This window comes from Hippocampus zosterae, chromosome 5 (genome assembly GCF_025434085.1).
Source record: "Hippocampus zosterae strain Florida chromosome 5, ASM2543408v3, whole genome shotgun sequence".
In the NCBI taxonomy this organism is placed as follows: Eukaryota; Metazoa; Chordata; class Actinopteri; order Syngnathiformes; family Syngnathidae; genus Hippocampus; species Hippocampus zosterae.
The window spans coordinates 2,584,229-2,610,610 of NC_067455.1; the positions used below are offsets into that span (position 1 = coordinate 2,584,229).

The window sequence follows — 26,382 nt, forward strand, 5'->3', positions numbered from 1 at the left end:
TTTTGTGTAACCCGCAAACTCAAATGTTTTGGCTTCTCTGCTGTTGTCTAATTTGTGGGATGGGACAGGTTTCGCCAGGCTTCAACAATGAGAAATTAAATGGTTTAAATCTACACCGATCAAAAAAAAAGTCACGCTTGAATTGATATTTTCTGGTCACGTTCACACGACAAGAATTTTGTGTACGAACCACATCGGCGACAAACTTTTAGTCTTGCTTTTATCTGTCAGTCATGAGCCTTTGACTTAATTTACATACGACAGTCTTAATCATCGAATTATTTTTATTTTCAAATGAGATTTTACAGATTTTTCTATTTATGAATACATTTCAAGAGTGCCTCAATGTAAATGCGTATTTTCTTGCCTTTTACACCTATTTGGCGCACAAACAAGAAAAAAACTTAACAGCAGTAGAGAGAGGCGATTATATGAAGACAGAAAAATAACTTTGGTCACAGAGTTTAGTTTCCCTGGGTGTCCCACAATAAAATTACCGGTAGGTGGTTTCCAAAATGATGAAAAGCCAAGTTGTCCTTTGCCAGGTCAAGCCTACAAAAATTCATCACATTATTTTCTTCTGTGATTTTGCTAATTTCTGCCAAACCTTATTTGGTCATGGCATTTTTTTTTACCTGATAGTTGCATTTTCAAACATATTTCCATATTTTTTTGTATTTAACACATTTGATTCAAAGGGTGCCTTGAGAGGCAAGGTCACTGTAGAAGGGGGGAGGAAATCTAATTTTAATTCTTCCAAGTGGAAATTCAGATGGGCATGTACATTTGAATCCTTTTTTTTAAAATCATGTATTTTCTAATTGGGGATTAGTTTTCATTTCAAAAATATTTTTAAGGTTTGGCTCAAAAATCAATGATATCAACAATTAATTTGTGTTATTTAGGCACTTTCAACATCCCAGAAAAAAATTAACGAGTGCTTCAAAATATGACAAACGTTCTCCAGTCACAAGCCTACCAACTTTTTTTTTTTTTAATGAGAACAAGAGAGGAAGGAAATCAAAATGCAGCTGCGTGGTTTTGGAATCCGCTCTTCTTATCTCGCACAAAAGCTCTGTGTGGCACGTCGATCCTGGATTTAAAACTACACTTTCACTTTTTAACATTTTTTTAGCTTTCCCCCCTCTCAAAGGAAAAATTTCTCCCATGAAGACCATCCGATGGCTTCCACTGGGTGAGTCACTATGTGCGTATGAACACCATATAATCATACATTGTGACGATATTGATGCAGTATTTTCTTTCCGCAGTGCTTGGCGCTCTGCAGGCTTCGGCCGAGTTCTTCCACACCAAAGCGGGCCAGGAGACCGTCATCAAGTGCGGGCTGGACAACTTCGCCACCAGCCTGGTGTGGCGTCGCGGCAGCCAGCTCCTCTTCAGGGTCACCAGCAAAACTCGCATGCTGCAGAGAGGTATGTCGTGTGTCGCCGCCCCAAAGAAAAATGTACAAATCCAATTACTTATTAATTCTTTTTGTATTGTTTTCTGCCAGGCACCAGTAGCATCGCAATGAGGTCCAAACAGAAGCAGGACACCAATTTGCAGATCTCCGCGGTGGAGGAAGGTGACGCCGGGGAGTTCACGTGCGTGGTGGACAACAAGGAAACGGTGCACACGCTTGCCGTCGTCTTGGGTGAGCACTGAATGTCAATTTTTAAACCAACAATTCAGGCGACATTTTTTTTATTACTATTTTTTCTGTCAACAGTGACGTAACAGATTTCTGTCATTGAAAGGTGTATTTTTTTTAAAACATCTGAACAGAAGGTCTTCATTGTTTCACTATTAATACTTGATTAAACATTTGGGGTATTTTTGTTTGGTGGTGCGCCGTAAGATTTTCCATACTTAAAATGGGTGCCGTTGCGCAATCAAAGTTCAAAGTCAAGATTAAATTAAATAATCTGCAAGGTTCCTAAAAAGACCGATTTTTGATGTCTTCATGAATATGCGATTTGCTCAATATGCCATATTTTCTGAATCCTTACATTGTAATTTGGAGGAAAGATTTTTTCATCCGCAAAATTATCAATGAAGATTAAAAAATGGATTTATCCACATTCAGAATTTGTAAAATGAAAAAGGATCTGTCCAAAGCACAACAAATGAAAGACCTACCTTGTCATTGGAATAAAGTGTGTGTACTTTTGTGAGGGATTTTTTTGGGACCAGGCATTTAATTCATTTCATTTTTCTTCTTTTAATGACAATTTTTACCCATGATTTTATGAATTTTTTTTTTTTTGGAAGGTACAATGTTTAAACTCATCCGTTGTTTCCAACATCATAAAAATCAATCCCAATATATAAAACAATCGGAATCCTCATTTTAATGTAATTCACGATACCTAGTTCGATATGTACGATGTGTGCAATAAGTTTCACACAGTTGTTATAGTTTTAGTTTTCGAAAACGTTATTGCGACGTCAATGTGTGGATTCTCTCCATATTTCCCTGACACGCTAAAAAAACAAATGTCATATCAATTTATATTGATACCGCAATTTAGATTTTTTTTCTTTAAAAAAAAATTGTTTTGACGAAAAGAACAAATTTAGATTTTTTTTCTTTAAAAAAAAATCTAAATTAAAGTCACACTTCCTGTCCACAGTTTTCCACGAATTTGATCTATTCGATATCAAAATTTGACTATAAATGTGGTTAAAATTTTAATTAGTTCTTAGTTTTAATTAGTTATCATTCCATTGGTTGATTTATGTGACTTTGAATTTCATTCTTTGGTTTAACTTGCCATTGAAAATGTTTTTTCAGCAATTTATTACAAATGTTAATAATAAGTGACAGTTTATCTTTCAATGTCAATTACAAATAAAATTCTATTCCAAACAACTGTGGATGCACACGGGCAACTCAAGGGACAAACAATCCTAAATCCACCAAAACAATAATTGGTGTTGTGAGTCAACGATGCGATTTCTACAATTGTTTCCAGTATCGGTGGACCCTCTGGGTAACGGCCTGAGCCCAGGAAGTGTGGCAGTACTGCGCTGCCGCGTGGCCGGGCTGCCGTCGGAGCCATGGGTGGAGTGGAGTCGACCCGGCGACGCTCGTCGATGGGATCGCGGCCTGGCTCGCCTTGAGCCGGTGGAGGCGTCCCATGCTGGGAAGTGGCAATGTGTCTTCCACCACGATGGGTCCCACTACATGGAGGAAATCGAGCTTAGCGTGAAAAGTAGGACGTAGGAATCCACATCATTTTCTACCGAAAGGACACTTTTTAATCAATCTGTTTGTTTTTGTCCTCGCAGAAATGTCCATGACAACCATCTCCCCAAGTGCAAAGGGTAACTCGAACTTTTTAAACTCTTTCGTGCATAAAATGTCCACGTGGTAACCGCTGTCCCTGGTTGATGTGAATGTTTCTAGGGGGGAAAAAAATGCTTTAAAATATCTTAAAATCAGCCTTGCAGAAGTCTCCAAAAATGTTAACAGGAACAGTCTCATATCAAAATGAATCTTCTTAAACGTATACAAAAATAAAATCTAGTCTGACTCCCGCAGTACGATTGCACAATCGTGATGGCGGAAACAAGGTTGCGCTTTTAGTTAGCACCTACTTTGTTGTCTGGGCTGATTTTCAGGTCATCCGACCCCTGGCCCCATCATGGTGGCGCTTCCCAAAGTGGGCTTTTGGCTGGTGGCCTCCGGTGGCAGCCTGCTGGTGCTCCTGCTGCTCATCTTGGTCTTGATTATGTCTTGCCGCATCAGAAGAAGGAAGGTCAGCACACAAACATGGCCAATCTGCCAGCATTATTTTATTTTATTTTATTTTTTCTAAATGAACAGCATTCTTGTTCCGATTTGGACATGATTGATTGAGAGATGAGAAGACCATGTTCTTAACTTTAGCTTTCTTGTCGGGGTTGAACGTCAAAATACTGTTTGTCATCGACTGCGGCGCGATGGAAGCTATGTTGAGCACAATTATTAATCAGAGACTACTATGTGCCACAATCAACCTCGTGAATAAAAACAGCTCAACTCTTCTATCTATATCGAAATTTGTTCTTTTCGTCAAAACAAAAATAGTACTCTGCAATTTTGTTTTTTTTTTTTTTCAAACATGTAGTTCAACACAATTCAATCATGATTTCAAGCTTCACCCGTAAATTTGCTGCCCTGTTACATCTGGCGTGTGCACCTTGGCCACCAGGAGGCAGTATTTTACGTAGAACAACACAACTGCAGTAATATTAGACCTTTTTTTTTTACTGAGGATAAAGAATATATGCCTGTCAATATTGAGTATGCTCTGTCTGCATGTGTTGCTACGGTTTGTTTTCAGATCTAAATAATTTAGAAGTACTGTAATAATGACGCCAGTGTTGTTGGCCTGTCCATGGATTTCCCCATCTCGCGTTAGCATTAAGCGAGCGGACTTTGTAAGCCAATGTTTGTTAACTTAAGTAAATACACAATGTGTTTTATGGTAAGTTTCTTTTTTTTGTGTGTGTGTTTTTTTTTTCTTGACTGTTATGGGCTGCTTGTTGTTACGTTAGCCGCCACGAAAAATCGCCTTGCAGCTTGAAAAGCGTGTCAGTAAAGGAGTCCTCTCTGTGAGAAGCACGACTTCATAAAAGTCTACTTACTGCGAGGTTAAAGAAAACTGATGAGGAGTTGCTACCAAGCTGTTTTGAAGAGTGATATCACAAGTTCACAAGGAGGGAGCACCCCCCCCAAAAGCTCAAGAATTATTTTTTGTTCCCCCCCCCCGCCCCAGCTTCAGAAGAGATTCCTGCAGATGAACGCCAGAAAACCGATGAGCGGCCGCCAATACTGCCAGTGTCGTTGGTATTTCATCTCCGTCTTATCCCCCCCCCCCCCCCCCCCACTCACTCACTCGGCACGTTTGGCAGCCACCGCTGTACTAATTAGTGCAAAAACCTCCCGTCTTTATCACAGCCCGACAGCTGCCGTGGCACCCCGGCGGCCGGACACGACTAAGAAGAAGAAGCCGCCCGCCCTTCCGATGTGCTGAAAAAGCGACTGAAGGAAAATAAAGAAAAAAAAGATGACGTGAGAGAGAGAATTAGTAAGACAATGACAAGCTGAATATAAATTGAATCGATGAATTTAGTTCCAGCGCATTTTGAAATACGAGCTGCTTTGATGCGTTTTATCCCCGTGAGTCATTTTGACGCAAGTCCTATTTTGTTATTATTTTTTAAAGATATACTTTCCTTTTTTTTTCTGTTCCTAAGTTGTAGTTCACGTGAAAGGTTTGACATCTGTGGTGTACATCGTCTGTATATATATGACTCTGGCTATGTCAGAGGCAAACTTCAATAAAGCAATGCTTATTTCCGTCTTCTCAATGCCGTTCGGTGACTTGAAAACGCATTGCGTCGGGTAACGTCGGTGCGTTTCCCCACAACTGCTGCAGTCGGTCACGAGAACACAGGTGCGCTTACATGAAGCGAAAACCACCAGCGCATCCCAAATTTCAATCTAAAGAGGCCGCGTGCTTCAACTTAAGGAGGGGAGAAAATGAATCATTGATTATTGTCACTGCCTCCACATTTCGATGACATTGATTGATTGAATTATTTGGGGGAAATGAGTGGAAAACCGACTTGACGTCATGGTTCTAAAATGTGATTTAAAACTGAGGTTTTTTTTTTAAAGAAACACCAAAGTCTCTGTAAAGTTGATCCCAAATTCATGTTTATCTTTAAAATTTTAATTTTATATATAATGTATAAAATATCAATTTGATGCAATGTGTATTTCTGTTTTATACATTGCGGAATGTACTTATCCAATTTCAAGTGGACTGTTTATTAATTCTGCATTTACGTACCTCTTCTATTGTTGGATCAATATCCCCCCCCCCCCCTTATTAAATTACGTAATATCTAAACGGGTCAAGGCCATCACTTTGGTTTTGAACTCACAAAATGTAAGCATATTCAAGAAATGATATGAATATATATTAATGGGATCTACGATATTTCCAGATGTCGACTGCCAACTTCCAAAACTTGTGTAGAGTAATCCCATGAGAAACTGATGGCTGTCTGACTTCCTGTGTGTGTGTGTGGGGGGGGGGGGCGAGTAGACACCTGCATGTGTCCTCTCAGAGCTCCACTGAGCACATCATCAGACACCCACATGGTGTCTTCCGTCGCTCTCCATTTTCATTGTTCTTTCTCTCCCCTGCACTCATTGTTTTGCAGATGACTCGGGGGCGAGGCTGCCTACGCCTTGGACGGATCACCTGTCAACCACAAAGGTGACATCCAAGTAAGTGTTCTCAAATAGTTTGGACTTTCTAAGCATTTACATGGAGCGTCGCCCTGTGAATTTAATGACCTGGGCCTTGAATGGAGAATTCATTTCGCGTTTCGCGCTGCCAAAATCACGTCTTACAACTGAAAGAAAAATGATGAGTATTTTTGTTTTTTTTTGGGGGGGGGGGGGTTTAGAGGTGTTTGAATGTCATCTTTGTCTTAAAAACGCAGAAAAAAAACATGGGGAGTGAAGTAAAATCGCTAATATTGAACAAATTGGATTGAAAATGGGTACTTCGGCTTCTCCTTAGACCCCCTTGAGCCAGACAATTCACCAGTTTGTTCCATAAATGGGGGCGTTTTTCATTAAAAACAATGGGATTACCTTTTCATGGCTTCATAACGGCGTGTATTAATCTGTGTGTCTGTGTGTGGAGAGACACAAATGAACTCAGCGTGCGCGAGCGTGTCGGCTCTCATAGTCGTACCTGGGGTGTCGTTTCTATTTGTGAAAATTATCAGCAGGCAAAGTCGCGTCAGATGATGTGATTTTCGACAACAAAATCAGCTTGTGTACACGCAGTGAGCGACTCAACGTGAAAACAGACAACACAACGATTTAGGCTGACATTTGCCGAATGAGGGGCAAAAATCAGTATGTCGGTGCCATTTTTTTTCCCCGCATGGAATTTTGTAGAGAAAAAAAAAGAGCACTGTAATTAGAAATGGGGCTGCTAGTTCGTGGACGTGTTCTTTCTAACCTCATGCAGAAATCCAGAGGGACTGGAATCGTCACAGAAAGGTGTCCTTGTTCGAGGACAGCAAATTATGCAAAAAGCACTAAAACAGTTGCGCATGTGTATGGCAGAAGGTCAAATTAAGTTCAATTTTTTTAAAAAAGTTATACTTTCATCCTGAAAGTTGACTTTGTGAGGAGTGTGGAGCCACTTGTTGCCAGGCAGACTTTGTAGGGCAACAGCCACGACCACCAGACAAGGGAATGGGACCGGTCGACCACTGTGTTTTTTTATTTTTATTTTTTTTTAATTTAAAACATTAGTGCAGTGTCAACTCAAATCTACGAACTCGTTTTCTTTTTCTGTGCTTTTCAGTTAAACTCCTCCCCTGGCCATGATCCCAATCTAATACTTCTTTGTGGCCACACACCCGGTGTTTATTCACTTTATCACTTTCAAGTCTATCCCTCAAGGAAAATGTGATCCTACACACTCTAATGATGTGAAGAAGAGACATGATTAAGCAAATATGCAAATTAGACCGCACAATGCCACATAATGAATCCTGCGAGGGATATGCCCCCATTATTACAATTATTCTTTTCTTTTTTTTAAAACTATATTTACATACGGTTTGTAGCAGTCACACTTTTGCCCTAAAGTTTGTGGAATACTGATTAAAAAAAAACGATATACATTTAATACAATACAATACAATACAATACATGCTGATTTATAAAGCGCTTTCACATTTAAAATAGTCTAAAATATGTTTAAAAAAAAACACCCAACAACCCAATTGCGGTGGTAATGTGAAATGTCATCACGAGTGAGTAAGAAGATGACTAATATTGTGACGTGGCGATTAATTAGCGATTGTGCGGTTCTGTTTTCAGACCAATCACATCCATGCGCGTTGGGGGAATTTGCAACAGCAACTCCACCGCCAGTCAAAAGTCATTCTGTGATCACTCTTCAGCGCTCGATAACAGAGTCGGCATCGATAACTGTAAGTACAACATACTCATTTGACGCGTACTGTCAGCTATTTAAGATGCTTCTTTACTGAAGAAATATCACAGCATGAATGTACAGTTCACAAAGCAGCGCCTGATGTGAGCTGAGAACACTATTTGGTAAAATATATTTTGGGTATATTTCCGTAATGGTTAATACACCAGGCGGCCCGGTAGTCCAGTGGTTAGCACGTCGGCTTCACACTGCAGAGGTACCGGGTTCGATTCCAGCTCCGGCCTCCCTGTGTGGAGTTTGCATGTTCTCCCTGGGCCTGCGTGGGTTTTCTCCGGGTGCTCCGGTTTCCTCCCACATTCCAAAAACATGCGTGGCAGGCTAATTGAACACTCTAAATTGTGCCTAGGTGTGAGTGTGAGCGTGGTTGGTTGTTCGTCTCTGTGTGCCCTGCGATTGGCTGGCAACCGATTCAGGGTGTCCCCCGCCTACTGCCCGAAGACTGCTGGGATAGGCTCCAGCCCCCCCGCGACCCTAGTGAGGATCAAGCGGCTCGGAAGATGAATGAATGAATAAATGGTTAATACACCATTATGTAAAATATAAACTATCGTCTTTTTTTGTTTGTTTTTTCAAACAAGAAAATGGCGCAATCCAAAATTGAAAGAGTCCACATTGCTGTCGTGTCAGATGGTCTGTTTCTTAATGTCATGCCGCCTTCTCAAATGCCTTCTCATTATCACAAACATGGCGCCACGGTGTTGTTGTTGCTGCTGTTGCTGTGTGGCATGGCATTACGCACATGCACGTTTCCTAAGGGAGATAAATTGGCAGTTGATAAATCGGGAGCTGCTATTTGCCCCCCCTAAAATGAATGTCGATGTGACTCAAGTGTATGTGTTCAGCTTGGTGAAAAATAAAACAACTCTATTTATAGAGCGTGTTAAAAATAACCGTGACGGCATGCACAATTCCGTACATTAAGTTAAAAAAATCTGACATATAAAAACAAAGAGTGGCTAAAACATGAAATTGATCACATGAAAAGAGTCTCATTGATGTAACGATCATCCACATAGCGGGGAATGATTTCTGCCCAAGAGGCAGCAAGACAATGTGAACAACAGTGGACCTAAAATTGAACCCTGTGGAACACCAAACAACAGTGGGGCAGAGTAGGACTCGGAGCATCCAATGTTAACACCAAAAGACCTGTCTGCCAGATAGGACCTAAAGTCAATTACGGTTGGGATCTTGATTGATTAATTGAGGTCTTGCGATCTTTTGGTCCGCTTTTTGTGGCCCATATTATATTCGGCGCACCTCTATTTTTCATTCCCGATCCAATGGAAAATGTAGTCTTTACAAGAACCAATAGAACTTTTAACAACCCCGCTCAGAGAAGTTTAGAGAGGAGCCTCGAGCGCCGTCTCCGTGTACTGTGGTTTCCTTTCGAGCGAGGGAGAGATCCGTCTTTCTTGGAAGAGACGAAGTGTGGGAGGAAGCACAAGAGAGGGGCGAATCAGGATAACAATCTTAACTAAATCAAGGCCCGCCACAAGCCTCGTCGAACACGCGTGTAAAGCCCGCCGCGGGACGCCCACTCTCCACTGTCGGCGGCTTTTTTTTTTTTTTTAATCTCTGCCGAGTTCCTCAAATCTAAGACCACCACAAAGACGTCACTTCCTCCACATCCACACCTTGCCACTATGTATTTTGCACTAAAAGCAAGAACAAGGAATTAAAGAAAACTTTTTTTTATTTTATTTTGAACAGTATGAATGTGTTACCAAAAAATAAGAACAAAAAATGATACAATAGTACACAAACAGAAATACTTGCAAAAGAAACACATGGAAATAGTTTGATTATGCCAACACGGCAACTTATCAGGACCATAAAGTGTGACAAAAAAAGGTTTGTATACATTTTTTTTGTTGTAGTTTTTCATTTAAATGTTCATCTTATAGTTTGAAAGTTGACCACATCCGTGCGTTTGAAGATGGACTATCAGTATACCAACACATACATAACAATACTCAAAAGCATATATTCTTTATCCTTGCTAAAAAAAAAAAAAGTCCTATTTTTGGGGGGCGGGCGACACTGAGAAGGCGGACCTTCGGGACAGTGATGATACTTCCAGACTCAACGTTGTCCCAGCGCATTTCTGAGGCGGGGCAAACCTGAACAACCAATCAGTGAAGAGCGGATGTGACGCATCTTTTTTCATTCATTCATCTTCCGAGCCGCTTGATCCTCACTAGGGTCGCGGGGGGTGCTGGAGCCGATCCCAGCTGTCTTCGGGCAGTAGGCGGGGGACACCCTGAATCGGTTGCCAGCCAATCGCAGGGCACACAGAAACGAACAACCATTCACTCTCACACTTAGAGTGTTCAATCAGCCTGCCACGCATGTTTTTGGAATGTGGGAGGAAACCGGAGCACCCGGAGAAAACCCACCCAGGCCCGGGGAGAACATGCAAACTCCACACAGGGAGGCCGGAGCTGGAATCGAACCCGGTACCTCTGCACTGTGAAGCCGACGTGCTAACCACTGGACTACCGGGCCGCCCCGTGACGCATCTTCTTTTGAAATAAATGCTTCCATCCGGCGTGAGATGATTCATGATTCTCTGTGTTTCTGCTCATTTGAAATTGAGTTTCATTCCGAATGAAACAAACGATCTTCTCTCTCGCGCGTCCTTTTTCAATGTGATGAGGATGGAATACAAAAACTGTATATGTATATATTTACAGGCCGGCATGAAGGTCATCATAGAGATGCTCGTCCTGGCCGCGCTCCTTTGGACACCAAGTAGGTTACACGTGAGGACCGATGATTCCCCTCCGCGCTTGCTGTTTGAACTCGCTTTGAGTGCATGTGTGACCCAGGCTGCGAGAAGTTGGTCTACGTCAAAGAAGGAGACACGGTCACACTGAGGCTGGATGGACTGGAAGCCAATAGCAAATACTTGTACTGGTCCCACCATCGCCTCCAATCGGGCTGGCTGGCCTGGCGGCATCCCCTGAGGGGCTGGTCCTTCACTCAAGGTAGCGCTTGCGTTGCCATGAGGGGAAATTCAATCGGAAGTTGTTACCATCTTTGTTTGCAGATGAGCGCTGGGCCGGCAGGTTGTCCGTTTCCCAAGATGCACTGAGCATCAACGGGGTCAAAGGGGACGACTTTGGCACGGTGGTGTTTTCCAGACTCTCCAACCTACATGGTGAAATCACTCCAATGAAGAGCTTCACGATCTCCAAAATCACAGGTGGGCTACCAGACTGTTGCAAAATCGGGATGTTTGAGACCACTTTTTTCAGGATTCTGTATCGACTCTTGAGTACTCACCGATACCAAGGACCGATACCGCCAGTATGATTTGATACATTTCAACAAACACGAAAAAACAGATCGGGGTGGGCGAGTGGTTAATGCGTCGACCTCACAGTGCAGAGGTCGTGGGTTAGATCCCACAGTTCTTTTCTGAAACATTTATTTTGCGCAATGAAACATTTTATCCCGCCCCCCAATTTTGCTGCTGTAGACTGCAAATTTTCCCCAGTGTGGGACAAATAAAAATGATCTTATCTTATCTTACCAAATATCTGGATTTCCCCAGTGTCCGTCGACACCAAATATACCGTTCTGGTGTCCCATGAAGTCGTGACGCTCTCCTGCCACGTGGACACTCCTCCAAATCACCGCCAGCCGGAACTATACTGGTTGAATCCGGTGGGAGAGAGGATTACTCCGAGCGGAGGACAATTCCGAGTGGCTGTCACGGGCCGAGACAACGGCCGCTGGAGTTGCGTTGTCGTCAAGGACGATGGGGAGGACACGGCCTGGCTTTTCATTACGGTTCTCGGTCAGTCACCTTTGCTCGATTATTTCGCTGCTTCTTTTGACATGTCATCGGAAACATCAGTAGCTTGTACAAGACATTGATTTTTTTTAAAATGTAAATTCTGCACTCTGAATTTTTTATTTTTATTTTTCATGCTTATGAAAGTGCTTCTGAGCTTCCATTCTTTCTCCCTCCTTTTCCCAGACCTCTTACCAGCTCCTGAGTTTCCTCTATACACCTCGGAGCAGTCGTCTCTCAGCATCCCTTGCCCTTTTGCCTTTAACATCTCCTGGGAACAATTCCAACCCAGGAAGGTCAAGAAAGTGAGCTGGTGTTCTGGTGAGCTATTCTACCAACAATTCATCATAAATCCAGAGATGATCCTGGTCTTCTCGCCAAACAAGGCGGAACAGGGCTGGAGGTCAAACACGAGCCGGGGAAAAAGTTTTGTGGCTGACCTCCAAAAGGGTGGCTTGATTTTAAGCAAAAAACAATGGGGAGTAGAGGACCGAGGACACTACAGGTGCAAGATCAAATTTGGCAACGACAACACCCTGAGCAGGACTGTGAGTGTTGAGGTGCTAAGGGGTAAGTCGACAATGGCTACTTCATACATGTTGACCAATGTCAAATGCTTTTTCTTTCTTTTTTTTTTTCATGTCAAATCCATTTGAAAAATACAATTCAAATAAAATTCACTCGTAAATTCCAAAAAAAAATACCCGTCCAAATTAGCTGGGGGAAAAAACTGATTATCCAATTGCAAAATAAGTCTTTTTTTGGGCAGGGGGGGGGGGGCAGGAAAAAAAGCCTACACGGATTTAGAGAAGCTTCACCAGAGCTAAATGGAAATTTTTCGGCAGAGCCAAAAGTCCAAATCTTTGGGGGGGGGAGCCTTTAACTTTGATACCCCTGCAACATGCTGCAATAGGATCATTCTCATTGTAAGAAGCGTGATGATGACAATTAGAATAACAAATAATAACTAATTATAACTTTTTTTTATTATGTGTAATGGTAAAAATACAATTCCAAAATAACGTCTATATTTTCAAAGCCCACGACGACGCATTAACTACAAAACACCAATGACAATAATAATAACATGAAAAGCAATACAATTAGTGTAAAACAAAAATGACATGTATTGTAAAAAAATAATGTAAATAGACACAGTGCAACCTTGTATAATTTAATCAAAATAAAACAATAATAACAATAATATCTTCTTTGTATTGGGAAAACTACACAATGAGAATAATGCGGTGGCATCTGGATGGTTCTCAGAAAGTACGGTGCCGAAGTGAGAGCCCAAAAATGAACTCGAAAGTTCAAGGCCAGGTCAGAATGATAATATGTTGTCAAATCAAACTTTTTTTTGTTAGGCGCTATGAATAAATAAAGATCATTCGTAGCAGGCGATTGAATGTTGTGGCATTCCCTTGTTTCATATTGGAGGGCTCGCAAGCGGCAGTAAAACAGGCCAAAATACACATGGGTGAGAAATACATGTGGCGGGCTTTGGTAGCTTGAAAGTAAACACCATTTGCGACTTTCTGTTGATCCACCTAGTCGTCTCCTCCACGGGATTGGCGCTTCACAGTGGCCAGAGCGTCAATCTGACCTGCAGCCTCGGCAAGGCCTTGCCCCGAGACCACTGGGTCAAGTGGTTCCCACCTGAGCGCTCCGCCGCACGGTCTCTGCTCAGCTCCGGCCGTCCAGACCCGCCGCAAATCGTCCTCGCTGAAACTGGCCCGGACGACGGCGGCAGGTGGAGGTGCGAGCTATGGCGTAACACCACAAGGCTGACGTCGGCGGAAATCACCTTGGCCGTCAGCCGCCGGCTGAGTGCGTGGATGCCCGTGAGCATCGGCGGCGCTGCGGCCGTCATCGCCGTTCTTCTCCTGCTTATTTGCATCACCTGGAGACACAGACGACGGGTAAGAGAAACAAAATTTCTTTGAAATGTTTCAAGAATCATCGTCCTCTCCCTCGGTCTGTCTGGCTCAGCGGAACACAAGACGCCAGCGACATGGCGTCTGCCGCTCCATACAATACGTACCGACATCCGCTTCCCGTGGCCGTGACGCAGCGCCACTCGCCGGAGCCCACCACCAGTCTGAAGGCTACATGGAGTATTTTCCTCAAAGAAAAGCCATCTCCAAACAGACGACTCTTTCATATTGTCCCCGTCCGTCCGTCTCTGTTGGAACCCTAAACCCAAAGTAATTCGATGTGAGATATGTCCCGCGGCGTTTCAAAATAAGCGCAAAGTGCGAGTTACATAGCGTGCCGACGCTAGCGGATAATGTCGCTTAAAAGCTAATGCATCGCATAAAAGCTTAATGCATCGCAGCGCATTATGCAAACACAAAGACATTTTGTTGGTGTTCTGTTTTTCCGACAAAATAAAACGTGTACATGCAGGCTTTTGCATTGGACAGTGACAATTTGCTTGTTTCTGATTTATCCATCCAACCTTTATTCATACCGTCTTGTCCTTACATTCATACCTAAAATAAACACAACATAAACACGTTTTTCAATTATAGGAGGTAGCCGGAGAACCTTGAAAAATCTGAAGGATAAAAGCTAAGAAAATCTCCTCCCCCGGGGGAACTGTTTGGGCTAATCTCTTTCCAACTTTACAGGGGGCACTCCTCAGGGATCATGTTCAGACCCCCTAAATTTTTCACCAGGGTGCATGCACTTGCAAGAATTTGCAGGTCCCCCCCCCCACACACCACGACAGATGCTTACACTGTTGCTTCAGCAGAATGTCATCTGTTTTTTTTCCCCCTTCCTTGTACTTTTGGTGTAAAGTTTGCTCCCCTCTTTAATGTCAATCTCCGACACGTTCGTGTTGCTTCACCTTGTGACTCTCATCTGCCGTGATGCAACACGGGGCAATCTGACAGCCGGTCGGGCAGAAAGAAATCACATCAAGCCAATTAGCGGCGGAAAGGAACATCCCCCCCCCTGTTAGGAGCCTGACAACACTCTCGCAAATTATGCCAAGGATGAAGCATGCTTTTCATAAGACCATCCTTACCAAAACGTCATTTTTAACAATAAATTGCAGTACGTGGCTCAATACATCAAACGTTGGCTTCAATTTTTATTTACTGTAGAAATGTTACTACTAACCTGTACTTGTCAGTTGTTATGGGGGTGTTCAAAGAGAGTGATAAAGAATCTGTTGTGTGTTTCAAGTGTAATTTTCAGTGATCACTCAATCTTTAAGATTGACTATACTGAGTTAATTTTTTTCCTTTTTGTGGCACAGTAGTTTTCTTTGTTCTCAGCACTTCACAAAATGGAGCGTGGTTGTATAGGAGCAACACAATTAAGTGGTTCTTAAATGTCAGCTACTCCAGTTGTACTGAAGCCCACCGTCGTATTATTGCACGAGAAAACGAGCCGTGATGCACAGCATTAAAATCAACATATGCAGTATGAAGTACGCTCCACCTCCATCGCCACCTGACTTTGAGTTCTAAGACCTATTATTGCCAAGTTGCTATGCTTATCCCGGCTTGCTCGCATTTGATCAGGCTCCCCAGGACCGACTTGACTCCGTGGCCCCCCCATCTGCATCAATATCATCCTCCTCCCGCAGGCTAAATGTTTCCTTATACAAGCACACTCTCTTTGTCTACAAGTCGGAGTCCATTTCACTCCCTTGCTGATTATTCTGGCTTTTATTTTTCAGCGCCGGCGTGCTTTTGGACACCTATAATTGGCCATAAAAATCATTAAAAAGGAAGATAACGCGCTCTCTGAGTCCAGAGAGGGTCATGTAATAGAAGAGGGGGTGCGGGGGGTGGGGTGGGAGTGCACCAAAAGTCCATAATTGTGAAAGATTTTCCCCTGCAGGGCCAAGAGACTCTATGGTGAGGAGTCTCGCTTGTTTAAAGCAAACACCAAGCGGGTGTCAGCTTGATCTATCGCTGACTACACACATACACTCTGGCATCCCTTGTTTTGTTCAGTGGGGTTCAGCTTTGCTTTGTGTGTACTCAAATTCATATTCCCGTAGAACAATAAAGCCACACTTACACTCGCTTCGCTGCAATTTAAGTGTCTGACAGTTTATATATGGCAACTGTTTGTGCGTGTTAATACTGTCCTTATAAAATAAAGCAGATTTGATTGGTTCTACACAATTCTTTTTTTTTTTTTGATTGGAGCATTGCTTCTGGAACAAACGCATATGACTTGACCCTGAATGCTTTTATTGGTCCAACTGGGACAGACTGAGCACCGGGGATGGCGCTCCACCGGGGCTAGGGGCGCTATAGCCACGTCAGAAATGTGTCTAGCCCTTGTTCAACCACTCATGCATTTTCTTGTATATTCTGCAATACGTTTAGAAATTATTTTCTTAGCCCCACTGTGTCTTGGGTCAAACACCGTTTTAGTCGTGGAGCCGTGCCTCTTGGGGACCAAACAGACATTTTTATACAGAGTCTAAAATGTTAAGTTGGGTTGTTATATTTGAGTAATTTCACAAACCATAATGGCTAGCCCGCTAGTAACTCGAAAGCTGCGACCAATATTATTTCCTGCATTTATTTTCTTTGTAAAGCACGTCATTATTTAGTAGACCCTATTAAATCAGTACGTATTTTTTATTGCCACACATTTTTGTTCCTCAAGTAGAAAACATTTCACATAGCATTGTTTGAGAAACATTATAAGGTCACAACGTGTTGGTATTAAGTTGAATAGCCTCTGGATGTCGCTGTTCTCGCTGCTTCACTCTGGTGACGTTCGGCAGCTACAAACCACGCCCTGTCCTCCACCCCAACGCAACGTGTGTCCAATCAGAGAGCACGTTAACTTGTTGTCGTACGTTAGCTGAGCGGAAGTGAACCACCGACCGGGAAGACTAATCCGCTTGCTACCAACACGACAAGGTAACATTTACTCAAATTTGTGTGATTTAGAATAGTTTTATGGCGACTTTTATGCATTCACAGGCCTTTTAAATCACCTATGAATCCCCTTGTATTAATTCTGGTCTATGGAAAGGCTTACAATAAACCGTGGCCTAGCGTTTGTGGATGCTAATGTTGCTAGTATGACATGCCAGCTTTAGTGGCAGAAATAACAAAACACTATTACGTGTGGATACATTATCACCCTTCTCGATAGGGTCGTTTCTTTTCACTTGCTCACAGTAGTGAATGTAAAACACCTGATGACGATAGAGAATCTGCACAGCCGAGGAGGCAGGAGACAATTAAGACTTTAAACTCAAATAGCAAGTCATGACCACAGTGACAAGTCAAAACAAATAAATAAGGCGGAACGAAAGGTCAAAGATGGCTTTGTTGTCTCATAATTATTTAGTCTTTAATGCTTTTTAGAACGCTTTTAATTCTGGTAACCCGATGTTCAAAACATTTTTTAAATAAATACTTTGTCGATAAATACATGACAGAAACATCTTGGGTTTAATTCCCTTTTATGGACGTATATATGGAAAAGTATTTATGCAACGAGTACGTTAAATTGCATTGCGTTCAAAAGTGAAACAAAAATTATACCGAAATAAATATTTTAATACGGTCATTGTCATTATTATGTTCAATAAGGGTAAAAGTTCAGTTTAATATTTGTCCCTTTCATTAATCATCCGTATTTCACAATTTTTCAGCATATTAAGCAGCGATCGATCAGCATCTTCCTCTGTGTTGTTTCGAGTAGGTGAGTTTGCGAATGGCGATTCACCGTACTGTGTTAGTTGCTTGTTTTCCTACCTCCTAATAAGGATCAGAGGACCGTATTTAAATTTCAGCTCATCAGCAAAATAGCAAATTCTTGTTTACATCTGCGAAAACGCTATAAAAGTCATTGCAGTATAAGCGGGTTATAGGCGGCGTTTAATTTAGAGTAAAACTCAAGTAATAAAATTGGCTCGGGGGGGGTGTGATTTTCAGAGTCATCACTTCTTATTAGCCTGGGGGCTTGTTTATTTATTTATTTACATTATTAAATGGAGTGCAGCCTCGTGGAGTTTGTGCTTGAATGTTAGAAAATTGCAGCACCCCATTCCAAACCAACTGGACTGGAACATTTTTTTTTCCCTCTCCAAACTCTTCTAATAAATCAAATAACAGAGAAGCAAAAAAAGAGCATGGCTGATATGGTAGCTGGAGTTGGAACGAGTGTAGGATTCATTATTTAATTTCTGGTGCAGAATTCTTTGTTTCTTGTTGTTACCCCGCCTGGCAGACTCGTCAAATAAACTCGAAACAGACTTTGCGATGAGCACACTTGATATTCCCTGATGATGTCGTTCACTCATTGACCCGACTTGTAAGTTGTCGGCTCTCCCGTCTTGAGTTTGAGCTGTGCTGTTTTGTCTTTTTAGTCTTGGATATTGGGATGCCATCTGCTGCTCGACTCGATTAAACATTGTCACAATCGTGCCTCGGATGGGGGTAGCAAGTTGACAACACGTTGTTTATACAATCGCGCATTCAAGATGTCACGAACAAGCTGCGAAATGCTTCAAGTTGTTGTTTTTTTTTTCCCGCCTGTTGAATTAATTGCAAATTACATGATGCACAGCCACAAATGGTCGGCGTCTATTCGCATCTACCCTCATTCATTCAGCTTCATTTCATGTGTTTATTATTTGAGCAGGAAATGGATGCCGAGATTCAGCGTCGGTTGTTTTGGCTGCCAAACCTGCCAACTCATTTGTCCAGGGCGCTCGCTTGGACATTTCTTTAAAGCGGCGGGCAGCTCTCCGGCGGGGCGACAGACGTGCGCGTTCGCCGATGAATAAAGCACCTCCGTATTAGACGATAACATGCACATTCCTTTTAATAAGTGTCAGCGCAAGATGAAGAAGAACCAGTCGTGTCCCCCCCCCCCCCCCCCCCCCAAAAAAAAAGAATCTCTCTGCGGCATTGATTTTAAGACGTAGCCCGCAGTGGTGAAAGTAGTCTGACGCAAGCTGAGTAATTGTATCGTGCATTGCGAGACTAAGATGTCCCGAGTGGGCCACCATGCGCTCTCTGGGAGGAAGCTCTTAAAATAGCTGATCCAAATCAAGAGCACATGATGCCACTTTGTTCTCTCACCCACCCGGATGCGGAAGAACATCCGATGTGTCCAAAATGAGTCCCCAGTCATCTACTACCGGGGGCTTCAATCCTCTTCCCAGAGGTCCGCTGTCCTGCCTCTTTTCCGTGTCTCACTGCTGCAACACACCTGATTCAGATGGAAGACCCTCGAGATACTGTCCTAGCCACGCCCACCCAGGGATGACAACGACTATACAGCACCCGTGTCAAAGCTAAGGCCCGTGGGCCAAATCCGGCCTCTCGCGTCATTTGATGTGGCCCGTGGGAGCAAATCATGTGTGTCAACTATGATGCTTCTTGCTGAAAAGTGGCCCGCAACAAAAAATGAGTTTGACACTCCTGCTATATAGGGTCCAACATTAAACCTTTTTTTCTTTGTGGTGGCCCTTCGAAGGGCACTCCCCGAAAGTCTGTTGTGTGTGTTTTTTTGAGCGCTCTGAACACACTAGCAGCGATTAGGACTGTGATCATCCTTGAATGCATCGCAGCCGTCCTGCCAGTCGCCGCACGCCGAGCGCAAATGAAGTAGCCGTCTGCGTTTCTCTCTTTTTTTATAGATGGAGGTGGAGCATCTCCTGTCTCTGTCCGGCTCGGCGCTGGCCCAGGCCGTCAGCTCCCTGCTGGAGACGCCCGGCCTCTACGTCTTCTCCGACATCCTTGAGCTGCCTAACGTCAGAGAGGTAACTAACTGCCTGCGCTTGAGTGAGATGGGACTTGGCTAGGAGAGCCACTCGCAGAGGCGCTTCCGGCGGTTTATTGCACGGCTCACAGCCAAACGGCCAAATCGTTGCCGTTATTTCAAGACAAAACGCAACAAATGGAGACTTTTGAGTTCTTTACGATCTGCGAAACGTCTTGTGCGTCGTCTTCATTGGGAGCAGGGCGTTGTTGGGCGAAAAAAAAAAAATGCCATCATCAAAAAGACCGTCATAAAAATCATTGGGATGTTTGTCTACATCTGGAGCTCCTTCTCTCAGGTCAACATAGTTCTCTGGCGGCAAGATGGCGCCGACGTTGCATTTTCAGCGAATTACAGATGCAGTTTAAAAAAAAAAATCAAAAAATTATGTCGAGTGCCATTTGTGTAAACTATTCATAAGAATCGGGGGGACCCCCCCCCCCCCCACACCTACTATTACTATTATATACTAATCCGGAACGCTGTGTTGTCGATTATCAGGCTAACAAAAATCCAAAATGAGAGCACCGTAAGGAGCTGCTGTAGGCCACAACTCGCACCCAGAAGCTCGCACGCAGACGCGCTGTCAGCTCCTGACGCCACTCGCTCGGCCCCGCCCCACAAAGTCACATTCCCAACATATGAATACCACGTGTGTGCAGACAGGAAATCCAACCATTTTATTTCCGTCTCTTCACCCTAATTGCCGTTTTACACGATGTGCTGGTTGTTCAATTGACAACCAGTGTCAGTCAAAGATAAGCTAATTTTATCCTGCCAATGATCCACACGGCACCCAATTCCAAGGGTCTTTTTTTCGGAGGCAACGTGGAATCCCTCGCTTGTGCCGGATCTCATTAGATGGTGTAGGCGGATCTGGCAAAGCAGGCATGACGAACGTGAAGTGGCTCGCTCTGTAATATTTGCTAAAGTCAAACGCTGTGCTAATATGCATATTCACCTTGCGCGCCGGAGCGGCTAATTTGCTAATACGCTTGTTTACTTTCAGCAGAATTGATTCCAAATCCCATCTTGGCTCATTCCCGGTTATTTCTGATCCATCTTTGAAACGCTTTAAGTGGTGCGAATTGCGGGATTAATGGAAAGAAACAAAAGGTCTTTTTTTTTTCTTTCTCCCAAGCACCAAAAAAAATGAACAGTCGTGCAAATGCGCAGCGTCCTTGCCTCCGATTGGTCGATCCGGTGCTGAGCATGGACGTGATTGGTCACGTGCTTGCTGAGGAGCTCCTCCTCTTCATCACTGTCAAGGACAATTTAGGCCACATTGCTTTCCACACTCGCTGATATTTAATAAAAGCGGAGAAATCAGCGTGGATATGAGCAGATGGTCTCCGAAAGAACAACGGCGGGCGTGTCACCGCTATCGAGCGCATGGCATGAGCGCCGCTACCATTGGCGAAAAACTGCCACGTCATTGACACTCCTCCAAAAAGGCTTTGAAATGACCTACAGATGCCGTAAGATGGCACCGAGCACGACTTTTCTGTTCGTCTGGGCCCCCCCCCCCCCAAACCCCCCAATTCAACGTCCTTCTTTTTCCTTGACACCAAGATGACACCACACACGATTTATTTATTTATTTATTTGGCTTTTCTGTGACATCATAGCACTCTACAAACCGTGCCCCCCCTCCCCCCCCTGGCGTCGGGACGGTGAAAATCTGCGAGTCATTAATTCATCGCCGCACCCCCTCCAAAAGAGTTGCGCAATGTGGTGCCGGAGCACTGCTCTGACGAATTGAAGCTCCTTCTCTGAGGTCAACATAGTTCTCGGGTGGCAAGATGGTTCCAACGCTACACTTTTATTTTCAGCACATAAGCAATGAGTCGGCGAGTTTTTCAGCGATTCCTTAGAAAACATTTTGATTTCAACATCAGCAAATGGCGACCGCTCCTATTGGGAATTCCTCTCGGTGTTCGGTGACGCTCGTGGCAATTTCACGTGATCTCGCCTTCGTTTTTCCTCATTCGCCAGATGGAGAACGGCCCTCACGCCCCCATGTACCAGCTCCTCAATCTCTTCGCCTACGGAACCTACTGCGACTACAAAGGTACGGCGTGGCATGCCAATAAGCCGCTCCAATACGCCGTGAGCGCACGCTCGCGTGTCACTCGCGTGTCACTCGCAGCTAACTTTTTTTTTTTTTTATTACAAAGCTGTATTTTGTAGCTGCGAGGCACTGCCGTCTTGACTCGCGGGCGTGAAATAAACACGCTCTCGCAAGGTGCCGTCGGCAGTTGCTTCACAAACAAATCGGCGCGCTCCTTCTGACCGGCTCATTACTGTCAAAACAAGACACACACACAAAAAAAATACACAAACGCTCATTGTGTCTTTTTATTATTCGTGGCCATACCAACTTGACGTTTTAATTATTTCAACTTGATCGGAATGAGCCCGTTTGGCCAGGGGCCGTTTGTTTACTGAGCTGCAGAGGATACGAGGCATTTGTAACTTTTTTTTTTTAGTGGTAGTCCTGATCCAAGGTGGCTATTTGACGTTCGTTTTTTTTTTTAATCTTCAAATCCACTTGTAAATTAATTGACCGTCGATTTTTAGCCACGCGAGTGAAAATATGACAAACTGTCTGTTTGTGCAGTACTGCCAACTGCAGTACTGCATCAATGAAATCAACAATTACCTCTCAATACTGCGCCTAGCCAATTGAGCGGCCACCGGTCACCCTTTGACCCTTTCCAGCTCGAGCGGCGTCCCTCCCAGAGCTGACACCGGCGCAGCGGAACAAACTACGCCATCTGTCCATCATCAGCTTGGCCTCCAACCTCAAGGTACCCGTTCCCCTTTGTCGATGTTGTCACCCCCCCCCCCCCAACCCCCCGTAGAGGAGCCGTCACGAGTCGAGCTGGATTGTCCCGTTAGAAAAAGAAATGAAGCTGATGGGTTGAAAATAGCGCAGATTCTATTTTATCTTATTTTTTTTGCTCCAGCGCGTAATTTGCGACTGTACGGCTGTGTTGCATTTCATGAACAAGGTAACTCGGTGTGCTACGCATAAATGTAGAACGCAACAATGGAAGAACAAGAGTTGGGGGGGGGGGGGTACTTTGCCGGCGACATTTCAACAAATGTGCCATTTCCCCACAAAAAGTTTGCGCAGCCTTTAGAAAGCCTGCCTTTTGACCCCCCCTCCCCTCCCCCCTCCCCAGTGCCTGCCGTACTCGTTGCTCCTGCAGCAGCTGGAGTTGAAGAACGTCCGCGAGCTGGAGGACCTGCTGATCGAGGCGGTGTACTGCGACATCATCCAGGGCAAATTGGACCAGCGCAACCAGCAGGTGGAGGTGGACTGCAGCGTGGGCCGCGACCTGGGCCCCAACGAGCTGCCCAACATCGTCAACACACTGCAGGAGTGGTCAGTCGCGGCCCCCCCATCTCACCCCCCCCCCCCCTCCTCGCGACACCGCGCGCGCGCTTTCCGCCCTCTCCATCCCCTGCCTCTGCTTTCCTCGTAGGTGTGCGGGCTGCGAGGCGGTGCTGTGCGGCATCGAAGAGCAAGTCTCCCGGGCAAATCAGTATCGCGAGAGCCAGCTGAAGGTCAAAGTTCAAGTGGAAACGGAGGTCAGTGTTGACGCGTTGAGTCCTTCCCTCTCCATCAATGCGACTTTTTTATCGGCCTACACTTTTACGCCTCGGGCTGGCTACTTGTGATATTTAAGAAGAAATTCACAACTGGATTGCCCCCCCCCCACCCCCATTCACACCCCCGCCCCCCCTTTCTCTCTCTCTCTCTCTCTCTCTCTCTTCATCATTGCCCCTGGCCGTTGTGCTCCCAGTTGTGTTTGCCGGGCCTACCATTCCTCTCTTATGAACGCCATCTCTCAAGAGCAGCTCCATGAAATTACTGAACCGCCTTCCACACGATAAACTCCCGTCATGAAAGGCAACCGGGACCACAAATGGCGCTAGATTACTTCCCCCCCCCCCCCCCCCCCCAACCAAAAACCACATTTTGCTTTTCCAGCCACGAAGCAGTCCTCGTTTGATATTTTAAGCCGCATGCTCGTGTACTTTTTCAATTTTAGGTCTTGTACAAAGCTACATTTTGTTTGAAGCAAACATACCACTGTCCATTTGAGATTTTTTCACATCAAAACATACAAAAAACTTTTCAAATGTTGGGCCGCAAAAAGGATTGTCGAGTGGACGTTTTAGGCCCAGGCAAGCGCGGAGAGTAACCTGGCAACCGGTGATCCGATGGCTGATGTTCTTCCTCAGGTGTCGAACCTACAGAAAACCCTGAAGGCCAGCGCGGCGTCGCCGTCATCCGGTCCCGCCCCCGCCGGCGCAGCCTCCAATCAGGACGCCGACCAGCCGGCCGAACCGCGGGACCCCGCCTCCTCGCAGGAACCGCGACAGCCGGGAAAAAAAAGTTCCAAAGTCAAAGGGTGAGTTGCCTTGAATTTTTTTTTTCTTTTTTTAATCAACGTTTGGCTAGCGATGTCATTGAATATATATTTCCCCCCCCCCAAATCTTTCAAAGAAAGTACATTGCCACAAATATTTCACATGCAATTTTAATTGTTGTTTTTCTTTTTTTAAAAATTTTCTTCCATTTTTTTCCTGCGGAGTACTTTGGGCTTTTGGAAAGTCTGCTTTATAAATATGCATTTGGCGAGTAATAACGACAACGCGGCTAAGTGTCTCCTTCAACATTAAATGAAAGCCATTAGTCCAATGTTCTCGCAGAGAGCAAAGTTAATTCAGCGGGAAGCCAACGTGGGTGCATTCACCCCCCCCCCCCCCCCCCCCAATAAACATTTAAAAGCCAGCTGCTGCCGGAAGTGGCTGTCGGGGTTGTTCTGCTCTGCCTCCATTTCACATCTGTCCCGGAATGAAAAATGTCACGAGGTACAAACCGCGCAAATGTTGTGGTCCACCTTGTTCAAAAAGTGCCCCCCCCCCCCCCCCATGTTTTCATGGTTGTCCACTCGGACCCCCTGAAATCCATTTTGTCAATCAGTTGGAAGAAGATCCACTTTGTTTTGAAATGCCAATTAATGTGTGTGTGTGTGTGTGTGTGAGCGCAGTGGGGCGGGGGGACAAAACAAAAAAAAAAAACCCACACATAACCAGTGACATCATTCTCTACTCGCCAGGCTGCGAGGCAGCGGCAAGATCTGGTCCAAGTCCAACTGAAGACGTGACCAAGCGCACCACGGATGCGCACTCTCACGGGACTCGTTGTGGGACAAAAAACCGGAAGCGTTCAAACAAAGCGATGGACTCCGAGTGGCGTGCCATCACGCCTCCCCCGCTGCCACCCCCCCCCCCCCCCCCCACTCTGACGGGAAGCTTCACGGGAACGTTTTTTTTTTTTTTTTGTAAGTCACTCACTTAATCTCACCTTGACGGATTATTTTGCGCCCGTCGCGGCGGCGTCCCCTCTCCTGCCGTTTTGAAGAGAGTGAAGAAGACTGGACGGAGCCCGTCGCCTCAGCTATGCGCAGGAGCTTTTCCGTTTTGTCATGTGCGTGTGCTCTCAACGTGCTGCTGCCTTTTGGCTTTGACTCCTTTTTGTCATCTCCTCCCCATCCCTTCTGAGTTGAGAATTGTATAAATTGTTGGGAAATTAAAAAAAAAAAAAAAAACAAGTCATTGCACTAATCCTGATGCAACCTCATTCATGTCAGTGTGGCATCTTTGAATGCAGGCGCTCCTCAGCGCATCTCCGGAGGGTGCCGCCGCCGCTAAATGTTAACTCCCAGGAGGGGGCGGGGGGGGGCTTCCATGAGGAGGTCAAGCCGTTAATTAGGGCGTGTCCCCGTAGACGCCAGTGCATCACAAGCGCCCAGGCCTCATTCAAAGGTCTTTGATGCACCCGCAATATGGAATGCGTCAAAAGTCGGGTGGGAATCGAAACAAATCTCGAGAGGTCGAGCTCAGTGGGGCTTCAAAATTGTTTTGTTTTTTTTTCGGGGGTGGGGGGGGGGTGAAATATGTTGAGGAAAATCGTGACATGACGTGGGGACGGTTGTACACATTTCTTTCCAAGCTGTTTGCTTGTCAAAAATAATTCTGCATGTCGGCAAAATGATTTTTCTTTTTTCATGACAGCGTTTGATACACGTCATCAAAAGATTCCACAGTTACACGTCGTTGAAAATATTTATTTCAGTCGTTCAGTTTAGCTTTTGTCACAACCATCATAACTCATCGCACCTCCCCCCCACCCTCCCGTTCTGTTACCTTGCATCTTTTCCTCCATATTTATAAATAGTGGCGTTAATTTCACTCGCTGTCACTCGCAACACTCCCCCAGCCCTCACCAGTGCAAATTCTAACAACTGTACATCTCTGGAGAGAGGTTGCCAGTGGAGGTGTGCAAGTCTTTTTCAATATTTTTATCTTTTCAAAGACGAAACGCTCTGCTCAGCCGGTCCAATCAATTACCCCGGACCGGTGAAATTTCCCGACTGCGCGCGCAGTAATTTTCTGCATCTCGATACACTCTCGTGGCGTTTCCCCTCCAGCTAGCCCTCCCCTGATTGCATTGACACTTACGTGACGAACGGAGCGCGGGGGGGGGGGATTTTCAGCCGGCATCCTGCTCATCCGCCCGCAGCTGGCGGAAGGCAGACGAGGCGTCCGGATCAACACGAGCCTCCTTTCTCGAAGTCCCTTTTGGCCTGCCGACGTGATTGGCGTGCACCGCGGGATTTGTTGAAATCGACGCTCTGCACGTTGCTTGAAGGAACCGCAGCATAGGTTGGCGATTAAAAGTCAACTTTTGAGGCTTGA

The 26,382-nt window shown here is 44.8% G+C and overlaps 3 protein-coding genes across 4 annotated transcripts; all 3 read left to right on the plus strand.

Annotated features, from left to right (window-relative positions):
• The first annotated feature begins 765 nt into the window (after positions 1–765).
• LOC127600600 (igLON family member 5-like) lies at positions 766–5,358 on the plus strand. 2 transcript variants are annotated; one of them, XM_052065286.1, is made up of 8 exons: positions 766–1,195; positions 1,272–1,433; positions 1,514–1,654; positions 2,976–3,215; positions 3,292–3,327; positions 3,625–3,761; positions 4,770–4,834; positions 4,946–5,358. In XM_052065286.1, exons 1-8 carry the CDS (start codon positions 1,168–1,170, stop codon positions 5,019–5,021), a joined length of 885 nt encoding a protein of 294 aa, XP_051921246.1. In that variant the 5' UTR covers positions 766–1,167; the 3' UTR covers positions 5,022–5,358. The 2 variants fall into 2 exon arrangements, with proteins under 2 accessions (XP_051921246.1, XP_051921245.1); XM_052065285.1 differs by having other exon boundaries at positions 770–1,195; positions 4,764–4,834.
• Positions 5,359–10,737: 5,379 nt separating this feature from the next.
• cd4-1 (CD4-1 molecule) lies at positions 10,738–14,489 on the plus strand. Its single transcript, XM_052065186.1, has 6 exons — positions 10,738–10,796; positions 10,874–11,032; positions 11,095–11,250; positions 11,602–11,847; positions 12,031–12,414; positions 13,399–14,489. The coding sequence occupies exons 1-6, from the start codon at positions 10,745–10,747 to the stop codon at positions 13,788–13,790; spliced, it is 1,389 nt and encodes a 462-aa protein (XP_051921146.1). The 5' UTR covers positions 10,738–10,744; the 3' UTR covers positions 13,791–14,489.
• Positions 14,490–16,611: 2,122 nt separating this feature from the next.
• Positions 16,612–25,235, plus strand: cops7a (COP9 constitutive photomorphogenic homolog subunit 7A). The gene is made up of 8 exons (XM_052065295.1): positions 16,612–16,745; positions 19,484–19,606; positions 21,601–21,676; positions 22,327–22,415; positions 22,794–22,996; positions 23,097–23,202; positions 23,860–24,029; positions 24,741–25,235. The coding sequence occupies exons 2-8, from the start codon at positions 19,484–19,486 to the stop codon at positions 24,778–24,780; spliced, it is 807 nt and encodes a 268-aa protein (XP_051921255.1). The 5' UTR covers positions 16,612–16,745; the 3' UTR covers positions 24,781–25,235.
• Positions 25,236–26,382: the final 1,147 nt, after the last annotated feature.